This window comes from Lottia gigantea (assembly GCF_000327385.1).
Source record: "Lottia gigantea unplaced genomic scaffold LOTGIsca_10, whole genome shotgun sequence".
In the NCBI taxonomy this organism is placed as follows: Eukaryota; Metazoa; Mollusca; class Gastropoda; family Lottiidae; genus Lottia; species Lottia gigantea.
In genome coordinates, this window is record NW_008706747.1 from 3,153,256 (window position 1) to 3,164,452 (window position 11,197).

The window sequence follows — 11,197 nt, forward strand, 5'->3', positions numbered from 1 at the left end:
ATGACGCCAATTCCATAGGCTGAAGCCTGTCGTACTTCTGGCGTTTTATCACAGAGATATGCAATCATACTTCGTAAAAAATATTCCTGGTATTTTGCAGAATGCTGGAAAAACAAATCAAACAACGTATAAACAATTTGGATTCTCTTTACTAAGGGCATGAAACTTTGTTAATTTGTCCTCACGTGTTATTTGTAGACCGTGACTTCATAATGCAAAAACGAAAAGCAAAAAAATTGTGTGGATTTGTCCTGAGATCAATATTCAAAGGAAATGAATTTTTCTCTGATTTTTTTCTTATTCAATTTTTTGTCCAAATGAACTGTATCATATTGCATTATGGGAATAAATGAAAGAAACCAACATTTCCTTTCAAGGAAAACACCATGACGATATGACGATCTCTACCTAACCCTAAAAAGTCACTTAAAAACATACTTGACAATCAAAACGTCTTCACGCTTTGTAAAAAAAAAATAGCGCAGAGTCAAGGAAACAATCCATTGCCCATGCACAAACGAATAAAGCTCTCCCATTGGCTGCTAACTACCATACGGAAAATATGAAAGACAATAAGCTTTGTAATGGCGCAAATAGCGAGTGCGAAAAAAAAAAAAAAAAAAACCAATAGGACTTACAGGTCCAGTGTGTTCTATCACATCATCCCAAATACATAGAGCCCATTGTCTATCAGGCCAGGGTCGTTCTTGATTCTAAAAACATATTAGAAACAGTTAAACAGGGTTCTTAGTATGGAACGAAAACAATAGAGAAAATGGAAATATTAGCCAAGAGCCAAGTTGGCCACAGTTGGCCTGTGAAGGTACAGGGTGAGATTTTATTATTTCAAGATGTTTGGAAGTCATATCCAATATATATAGAATCTTTTCATCACCTCAACCTAATTTTTAGTGGTTCTACTCCAAAATGAAATTTGTAATGGCAGAGCAAGAGTTTTAACTAATGATACCAATATAAATAAAATATATTTAGTTAAGAGAGAGTGCATCAGTTTATTGTCTCATCCGAATGACTGACAGGCCGTGACAGGGGGAACCTTGTGGAACTTGAGCCAAAACAGCTCCCAAGAGAGTTAAAAGTAATTTCTACTTACTAATAATTTTACAAAGTTGGGCATCATTTTCTCAAAGACTGGTAAAAATTCTTCCTTGTGCGTTCCAAAGAATGAATGTATAATATCAGAGACCTTACTTAATACATAAACATCTGTATCGTCCTAATTAAATATAAAAAAAAATTGCTGTCTCATATAATAACCATGAAACAATGAACGATGGAACCCTGTGGTTATGATGAAGTTAACGAGAATTTGAATGCGTTTCTTGTTAAAGGGATTGTGAATAGGTTTTTCAAAATTTTTCATGTGCATCGGGGACACTGATAGTATCAATTTGTACCATTCCAATCAGAAATCTGTTGTTCCTGCAATTCCACTAAAACAAATATTTGATGACGACACTTATTGCTAAATTTGCTTATCTCATAAAGACTTTGTGATAAGTGAGTTACGAAACGCTTAGTTTGAGTGGAATTGCAGGAATTTTAGACGTCTGATTGAAAATTAGAATGGTTCAAACTGATGCTATCAGTGTTCCCGATAAACCCTTTTACAATCACTTTAAAGCGTTCATTTAGACAAATACAGTGCAAGTGTAAATATCATCTTTATCATGACCTACCTCATCTAATAATGTTTCTTCTAAATCTTCATCATAATCTTCATCTTTACGTTTCTCTACAAATATAAAACAAGAATAAACAACAACAATATCAAACAATAGCCTGCATGGCATGGTAACATACACCCACTAGCAGCTTTCAGAAATGTTAACAGTGTCATCAGGGCTGCTTGATTGATGAGTTCTACACGTTCGGGATCTATGGAATCAACCGTCCATTCAATATAACAATTTGGAACAGAGTTCAAAACGCTGAAAAATACCCGGCGTGGACAGAATTCAAAATGGCGGACAAGGAAATAGATGGCAAAATTTGGAATGTGACATATTCTGCTTCCAGAACATTCGACATAATAACAATCTCATCTCACCTTGTCTTTCCTCTTGACGTTGAAAATGGTCGACGAATAATTTATCAATAATTTCGATCAGTTTGTTTAAATTTTCTTCCATGATACAATTCTTACCTAACTTCTCTATCGACTGAAAATACACAACAAAAAGTGGAACAAAAAATTATGACAAAACTTTGGTATAACACAAGACAATAATTATGGGATAAAACACATAAAACAAAGTTCTTATCCTTGTAATATCCTTACCAAGAGGTTTGGCCAAGAACCAGCTGGCTAAGTCGTTATCCTTGTAATATCATTACCAAGAGGTTTGGCCAAGAACCAGCTGGCTAAGTCGTTATCCTTGTAATATCATTACCAAGAGGTTTGGCCAAGGACCAGCTGGTAGAAAGGATCCTCATGAACCTAAGTTGTTATCCTTATAGTTGTTTCATTTGTGGCAAGGACCTACTTGTAGGCTTGCTATCCTCGTAAAACATGTTTTTTTCTGCCATATTGGCTCACAAAATAGAATAAAAAATTACCTTTGCTAAAGAATTCAAATGTTCTGGCACAACCTCTTTTTCTGGTTCCATTTCTATGGCATTTAATAAACTAGGTAAGATGAAGTTCCACATCTCCACTACGTACTGTTCTCCGCGTATCTTAGCACAGTCAATAAGATAGGGTAAACTCTCCGAGGCGGCTATTCGCACATCTTTATCATTGGGTTAAGGATTATTGCACTATTTGTGCCATGGGAGACGGGAAAAAAGATTCTGAAGTTTTTACAGGGTTAAAATAATGCCGTGCAGTGTGAAACAGCTTCAAATGTGGCACTCAACTAGGTCAAATAAGCCCCTAAATTTTAAAGGGATTGTCAAGAGGTTTTCTAAACCTCGGCCATTGATTGGAATGATGCAAACTCACGTAACAGTGTCCCTGATACATATAAAAGTTAAGAAAACCTCTTTACAATCCTAGTTCTCATAAACTATGAAAGGATACCATCTTGAAAGTAGAATTTGAGTAAGGGCACCATGAGCTGTACCACTTGGTCTGTATAGGGAGCGAAGGCTTCCTTCAGTTCTCTGGCATAACAAACCAACATTTGACAGGCGGTCGCTTTCTCTTCTAAACCAGCTGTACGAATTCCAAAACTTTGCTACAAAACAATAAGAATATGTGTTAATTTTGTCTGGCTATAATGTATGATCAGAACCACTTACGATCCAATCAGTACCGTTATTTTATTAGTTGACTAACATGCTCGGAATTTCCCAAGTACTAACAACTGTTATAAAATGGATGATGGCAGATTGTGACTTCTCATCCACTAGTGCAATGACATACCTGGTCGCCAAGGGTAACAAATTGCCAATCATTGTCATTTTCCATTGCCTTCATATCTTCACCTGGTGAGAAAATAGTAACATTAACAATTTAACATTCTACTTGGAACCTTTTTGGTGTGACACTACTCATTGTGCAATGAGGGAAAACTTGCCAGAATACGGAGATCAGCGTTTTCTTTTTTAAATTTCAAACCGTCAAAGGATTTTTAACGTGCACAGCCTGTAGCACCCGGGGCCTCGGTTTATTGTCAGCTCTTCAGACCTGCATCAGTGACAAGGGGAATTAGGGTTCAAAAATCTAAAGGTATTATCTCAAACTGTGGACCTTCAGGTTAAAGAGCTGAGGTACTGAGAATTTAAAGGGATCTTACCATCAAGTACAGCAACTTCAGGTTTGAGGGAGGCAGCCTTTAAAACAGGGCCCATGACTAGTGGTAGATATTGCTGGAAATCACTGCCCAATATTTTACACATCCTAGCCCAGGCTGAGATCATGTACGATATCTACAAAACAACAAAAAAATCTTGCATAATCTCTCACAGATATTGAAACGAAATGGAAAATTTTCTGCATTATCTCAACAAAGATGATTTGTCATTTTTAATGGAAAAAACAAAATGGCTGTTACCTGTGGGTCGTCGTCTGCTAGTGTTTCTGATTCTGTTTGTGTTTTTAATAATAACTGCATTACATCGTTACAATCTTGACCAAACTACAAAAAACATCAACTCAAAAATTACGTTTTGAACCAAAACCCTTTTACAGTGACAGAATTGCCCTTCTTTTACAATAGCCACATCAACGTAAGAGTTTTGTTACCCAGCATGCCATTCTGTTAATTTGCGGGCACACAAGCTGTCTTGGTCGGGGATTTTTGTTTTATCGTGTGCCCGTACCGGTCGTTGAAGCTCAAGACAAGACTCTAATCGGCGACAAAATTTCCGACCAAGACAGCTCGTGTTCGCGTTTTAAACAAAATATATCAAAAAATAATTTTAAAGTACCTTATCCTTGCCGACAGCTAGACCAATCAAACTAATACATTCTATAGTTTTACCACGTAATAACCGTAACTCTGGCTGAATAGCGTGTTGTACGATATATTTCAAACACGGCATAAACCTAAAAAATAGAATATGTAAAATAAGCGCTTTAGGGCTTGATTCCTTTTCGATTTCAAACATGGCTCTAAAATAAAATAGCTTATATGAAATAAGTGCAGAGGTTTTCATTAACCTTATCGGGCTAATGAAGATGGGCAACACTATGCGGTTTGCAATGAGGGACATTTTGCCAGGACCACAGCATTGTCTACTCTTTTTTTAATTTCAACTTCCAAGGGATCTTCAACATGTACAGCCTGTAGCACACAGAACCTCGGTTTATTCGCCCATCCAAACTCCTAGATACTTTTCCCATGTCAGCCCCTCTGACCGGCATCACTGACGAAGGAAAACCAGGTTGAAAAACTGACAACCAATGAGACTTACTGATCATAATATTTAATAAATTTCTCCTCGGCTGTATCAGCTACGGAGGCTAGAGTTGTCACAACTTGTTCTAATACCAGCTTGTTTCCTTTCTCTAATAACTACAATATACAAATACATTGGAGATATTCTACAATATACTACAATAAAAAAAATGAATGCAATGCAGTGTATAATGAGGGAAATTTTTCCAAAAAAGCTGTGTTAGTCTTTGTATTTCAAACACAAAGGTATTTTCATGATCTATGTTAACACCGAAAGCATCCAAGTACCAAAAATTCAACTGAATGAAAGCATACTTCTTTAAATTTCCTTGACAAAACTTGCTCCAGCTTAGCAACAATGGCGTCCAAGTATTGGACCAGTATTAACTTGGGACAATCCTCACTGAAGTTGACCAGAGCTGCAGCACCGTGAGCCTGAACACGTGGGTTGGCATCATCATCCATAATATGGATCAACTCTCCAACAATCTGAAAAAAAAAATCAAAAGAATTGATGCCATGACTCGAAATATTATAGATTAATTGTGAAAAAGTAAAGTTCGATTTTATATTTTAGACAAAAATTTCTTAAATACTTTTTCTGTGAGAATTCAAAAACAGTTTTTATACCTTATCGTGGAATTTCTTCTGGAATATAGGGCCGAAATCAGTACACATCTGACCAATGGCGTTACAGGTGGCGTACCTTACTCTAGGATGCTGAAATGGAAACAGACGTCAAAATAAATTCTAGTAGAAATGAAATGAAACAGTTTTTCATCTACTTTTCTGCACCCTATTAGGATAATGTATCAGTCTACTATTTCGATTTCCAACAGGGATGTTCAAAGTTCAAAGTTTATAGCACATGGGACGGGGTTTATCGTAGCATCTGAATAATTTTTTTCCATGTCAACCTCTTAGACCTGCCTGCATCAGTGACAATGGGAAACTTGTTGAAAAATCCAAAGGTATCTTGACCTATGCCTGGAGTGAACCTTTGACCTCCAGGCTAGCCAGCAAGCATATAACTCACTCCATCATTTCTGCTCCCCATGAAAAGTATGGAGGCTTTGTCTGATGGGTTATTTTAGGCGATATACTTACAGGATCTCTAAAGAATGGCAGGACACCCTCAGTGATATTCTGTAGCATCTGTTCCATGTGTTGATGGCATCCTTCACCACAGACAGAGATTGCCATGAGAGCTGCATGACGATAGCGCCAATCACCTGAAAATCAATTCCAACATTGACACATCAGGTGAGGAATAAGGACACATGCTTATCCTCCAAGAGCACTAAAGAGTCACAATTTTGTAAACTCTTCAATTGTGCTTGGGCGAATGCAGGTCGGCACATGAAGTGTGCCAATAAGAGTAATTTGTCAAAACAACGACTTGCCGTTACTTGCCCATTTAGACCCATAGCTCCTAATTAGCTAGCAGGAGTCTTACTTGACACTTTTGGAATGTCCAGTTAGTGTTGATACAAAGTTTGATTAGTTTTTCTACTTACTGCTGGTCAACATCTGTGGAATATTGGCTAGAATATGTGGTAACATAGTTTTACCACCCAAGGCACAAGCTAATCTGTCCAATGAACTTTCTGCTGCAGCAGCATTTCTGGAAAGAAAAAACACAAGCATTTTTTATAAAAATACATAAAGAACTGAAAGATCCTGACTACCAGCTGGTCCCTAGCAACAACTGAGGTACTTGAGGATCATGTCTACCAGCTGGTCAGTCATGCATCGTGCAGGATAGACACATTAGCCTCTCTCTTTTGTTTCCAAAGGGATCTTTACAGCGTACAGCCTGTAGCTGGAGTAGCCTCTGTATATTCCCTCACCAAAAAAATGTCGAACAAGAAATGCTAGCTCAGATTTCCAACCATCGAGAGATCTTTAATGTGCACAGCCTGTAGCACACAAAGACTCGGCTAATTGTTCCGCTCTAAACAAGAGAAGATAACTTACGTATCAGTCTCATCATCTTCTTGATCATCTTGAACAGCCCAGTCTTCTTCTTCCTCTAGATCAACCATCAACGCTAAGATCTGAGGCACTGGAAAAGCAAGACATTGTTACTTTGGGGTTAGGTCATTGGGTAGAGAGCATATTCTTGAAGCCTTGTCTCTGGTGAAAGCACAGATTCTATCTCGAATATTTCAGTTGATTGGGATTTTTTTTTTTTCTCAATTGCTTTTATGAACTTTCTATTACTCTCTGAAAGGATTTTTAAGGATATTTTAGGCAAATTTATATATTCTATTTTCAGCTTACCAAGAAGTGGAATAAACTTCGCAAATTTTCGAACCATAGCTGGTGCTGTTTCAGACAACGTTACGATAACTTCTAACGAGAGTTGTCTCCACTGATCTCCTAAATTAGCATCAGATAAAACCTACAATAAAAGATCAACATGGAAATAACGACCTCTTATTATAACATGTGCAAGCAGAAAAAAATTTAACGTAAAATGAGAATCCATATCACTGAAAAATGACAATGATGAGGAAGAATTTAATTCAGTGAGGGATTTGACTCAAAAACATTGGTAGCATTTAGAATTGTATTTGATTTAACCTACCAATAAGCATACTTACATGAAAATAAGTTTGCCAAGTCATGTTCCAAAAAAAATATACTTAAAAAGTTCACTGAACCCCTTTTCAAATTGGCATTTCAGAACAAGGGTATCCTACCTTTAAGCAGAATGGAATTATATTTTCCATTTGTGGACGGAGAAATTTAGGAGTATTTTCAGCTAATTCAATCAGACATTTTAACAAATCATCGTCATCCTGGGCAGTGACGCTATCAACGATTCCTTCCATCATAGTTGGTACCAAGTCTTTATAATTATTGAGTATTGTTTGATCTTTATCATTAGCAATTATAAACGCTGTTAGTGACTTCACTGCCATAAAGCACACCTAGAAAATTTGGAAATAAATAAACACTATTAGCTATATGGACTCTCTGAAAGAGATGTCAAGTTGACACACCTAGAAAAGAAAATATACCATATTAGCTATGTGGACTCTCTGAAAGGAATAATGAAATTCTGAGTTGACAATACTTAATATCAAATAAACATTATTAACTATGTGGACTCTCTGAAAGTCTGCCATAAAACACACCAAGATGACAAAATCCGAAAAAGATGCTACATTGACAAACAAAATATCATATGAAAAATAATATCCTTGGACAGGGTTTTTTTCTTTGTCAAATTCACAGCCTCAAGCAAAGCTATTTTGATAAAGTGATCACAGTCCCATCTATTCATTGACAAGGGGCAGGGGTTTTATTGACGATGGAGCACAACGTACCTGTGGATGAGCTCTATCTTGTAAACTTTGAGCCAACATCTGTTTTATAACGTCTAGATAATGACCTTGCTGATTACCAAATATGGTCGGAACAGAACTGCAAAAAAATTAAATAGTTCTAACTTCAGGAGTTGATAATAGGACAGAAAGATCCTGGCCATGTATTCTCAAAGCAATCTTATTGCTAGGATGTTCTAGAATCAATGTTAGAAGATAAGAACCTAGGACATCTTAGCGCTAAGATTGTTTTGAGAATAAGTGTCCAGGATCTTGTCATGTTTTCGAACAGATTCATTTTTAGAGTTATACTTTTTTTTAATCGAACAAGTTGTTTCATATCAATAGGTTTGGGCACCTTGGCTAATGAAGATGGGTAACACTGTTCAGTATGCAATGACGCAAAAATTTGGCTAATCTTTTTCGATTTCCAATTGTCAAAGAATGTGTAATGGCACAGCCTCGGTTTATTTTAAGAGAAGAAAACAAAAACCATTTCATAAGAATCAACAACTGAATGAGGCCAGTAAGATTAATCAAAACACAAGAGTTATCTGCCCTAATAAGTTTATTAAAAGTAATATTACCTGAATATATTAAGCGCGGACTCCCTCAAACCAGCATCCTCGGAGCTGGCACAATCAAACATAAACTTTAATATCTCAGGCCACCCCATGGTCCCATCATCACCTTCAAAAAAGAAATAGAGGTTTATATCCTACTGTTCTGTACCTTTTTTGGCCAATGAAATGAAATGGAGTTCAAGGTCCGACTAATTCTACAGATTCACAATTATTATAAGTTGTTCCATATAAACAATCTTCAAACCTACCAATCAAATTTCTAGCCAGCTCGGCTACGACATCACAAATTTTTTTCCTCACTGGAGGCCCAGTTTCTTCGTTAATGGCCACTATCAGCTGTTGTTTTATGCTGTTCTGAATCTCTGGTGTCAACTTGGGCCAAACTTCCGAAAATTCATTACTGAATAACCTTCGTAGTAGTACGCATGACATTGTACGCACCTGAAAAGGGAAATAACTCTTTATATAATATGAAATGGCGTTTGACATCTGATTGGACCCCTAATTGGGTTTGAATAGTTATAAGTAATGTAACTCAAAGCAAGTGACCTTAAATAAGAAAAAAATAACATATCTTACCTCCAAAGAAGAGTTGGCATTTCGAATGGTGCTGAGTAATAATTCTAGTTTCTTGATGTCTGGTATTTCATTGTAAACTTCCTGCAAATATATCAAAATATATCAATGTACTGGAGCCATGCCATGCAGTGTGCAATAAGGGCAATTTTATAATGAAAGCAACATTACTACTAGCCTATTCTCTTTTATCTTAAACTGTGAAAGGATCTATTAATACCAGGCAGTCTTAATCATTGTCCTACGGCCATACAGTGTGCAAAGAGGGAAATTTTGCCAAGACAGCACCCTGCTTTTTAGCCTCAATATAGGCTAGTTTTAAAAATAATTTTGAATCAAACCATTCCTGTTTAAAAACAAGCTATGCCCCTCACCTTCTATATTCTGTCTGGCTAGGAATATATTAGCATTGTTTTAATGTATTTCAACGTTTATTAAATTATTTAAGATTTTAAGTATTTGTGTTTTTAGATTGGGCACCTTTAAAATGTAATGACTAATGGGCATAAACATGCATTCGTGCTGCCTATAGGTCTACGTTTATACGGCTATTGTCACTATCATTAGTCCTTATAGAAGTTATTATTCTAGATCTATTAGTACATGTACGTAGGAATGTCGGCTATTATCATTATGAAATAATAACAAAAAGTAAAATAGAATTCATGTAATCTATAATAATGTACGGATCCGAAATTTTCACATATTCTAATTACTGTGGAGAGGGACTAAATTGATTAGGACTTAGAGAAAATCTTGACAGCCATACTGTTTCTTAAACCGCATGGCTTGTTTTGTTTGTTGATTCACGGTGAACGAAAACACGTTTTCTGTCGCTCCTTACAAATCGATGAATCGGCTACTACAGAAATTGGAATAACTTACTTAAAAGTGATCGACGGGCGTCAAAATTTTGGGGATGTGTCGAAAACACATTGGGCTACCACTTACCTCGGATTTGGTCCTACTGTCGTTATCAGCTCCCATAAGGGAGGTCAGCAAAAGCTGGAACTGCGCTTCATCGTCCGCCATTTTTAGCGATGACATGCGTGAAAAGACCTTGACCTTTATTTCCCGCGTGAACCTCAACCTTTGAACCCAATTATCTGCCCTTGGTTGTTACTGAAAGAGTGGGGTGGGGTAAAATTGGTTGCACATTTTGTGCAATAATTCATAACCAGAAATAGAAATAGAAATTGATTGGTAACAAGAAGCCCCTCTCTGGATTGTCATATTTATGCTTATTACGCCATCTTTAAAACTTCAAATTTGAGCCACAGCCACAGATGCCCCTGGGCCTAATTCTGCATTACAGGCGACGTACCTAGTAGGGGCCTATTATATAAAGCCATTATTAAAGGAATGCTGTCGTGTCGTGTAAATATTCACTTTATTAACGCTGAAATTGAGCTCTATCAGCTGGTAGAGTAAATATTAAGATGACTATACAGATAGCTGAAATTGAGCTTATCAGTTGGTATAGTAAATATTTAGATGACTATACAGATAGCTGAAATTGAGCTCTATCAGCTGGTAAAGTAAATATTAAGATGACTATACAGATAGCTGAAATTGAGCTCTATCAGCTGGTAAAGTAAATATTTAGATAACTATACAGATAGCTGAAATTGAGTTCTATCAGCTGGTAAAGTAAATATTAAGATGACTATACAGATAGCTGAAATTGAGCTCTATCAGCTGGTAAAGTAAATATTTAGATAACTATACAGATAGCTGAAATTGAGTTCTATCAGCTGGTAAAGTAAATATTTAGATGACTATAAAGATAGCTGAAATTGGGCTCTATCAGCTGGTAAAGTAAATATTAAGATGACTATAC

The 11,197-nt window shown here is 36.5% G+C and overlaps 1 protein-coding gene across 1 annotated transcript in view; it reads right to left on the reverse strand.

Moving 5' to 3' along the window:
• The window catches only part of LOTGIDRAFT_184912 (hypothetical protein), a gene marked incomplete at its 5' end in the record, with an annotated part of 12,818 nt that extends 2,429 nt beyond the window's left edge, over positions 1-10,389 (reverse strand). The window contains 24 exons of the mRNA XM_009046198.1: positions 6-104; positions 639-713; positions 1,115-1,237; positions 1,701-1,756; positions 2,072-2,183; positions 2,581-2,753; positions 3,044-3,200; positions 3,389-3,450; positions 3,762-3,894; positions 4,020-4,103; positions 4,396-4,513; positions 4,882-4,982; positions 5,181-5,354; positions 5,496-5,585; positions 5,973-6,097; positions 6,383-6,489; positions 6,843-6,930; positions 7,149-7,269; positions 7,571-7,801; positions 8,201-8,297; positions 8,785-8,887; positions 9,030-9,222; positions 9,361-9,441; positions 10,309-10,389. Coding sequence (XP_009044446.1) covers positions 6-104; positions 639-713; positions 1,115-1,237; positions 1,701-1,756; positions 2,072-2,183; positions 2,581-2,753; positions 3,044-3,200; positions 3,389-3,450; positions 3,762-3,894; positions 4,020-4,103; positions 4,396-4,513; positions 4,882-4,982; positions 5,181-5,354; positions 5,496-5,585; positions 5,973-6,097; positions 6,383-6,489; positions 6,843-6,930; positions 7,149-7,269; positions 7,571-7,801; positions 8,201-8,297; positions 8,785-8,887; positions 9,030-9,222; positions 9,361-9,441; positions 10,309-10,389 — 2,784 coding nt within the window. The remainder of the gene's footprint in view (positions 1-5; positions 105-638; positions 714-1,114; positions 1,238-1,700; positions 1,757-2,071; positions 2,184-2,580; positions 2,754-3,043; positions 3,201-3,388; positions 3,451-3,761; positions 3,895-4,019; positions 4,104-4,395; positions 4,514-4,881; positions 4,983-5,180; positions 5,355-5,495; positions 5,586-5,972; positions 6,098-6,382; positions 6,490-6,842; positions 6,931-7,148; positions 7,270-7,570; positions 7,802-8,200; positions 8,298-8,784; positions 8,888-9,029; positions 9,223-9,360; positions 9,442-10,308) is intronic.
• Between the last annotated feature and the right edge of the window lie 808 nt (positions 10,390-11,197).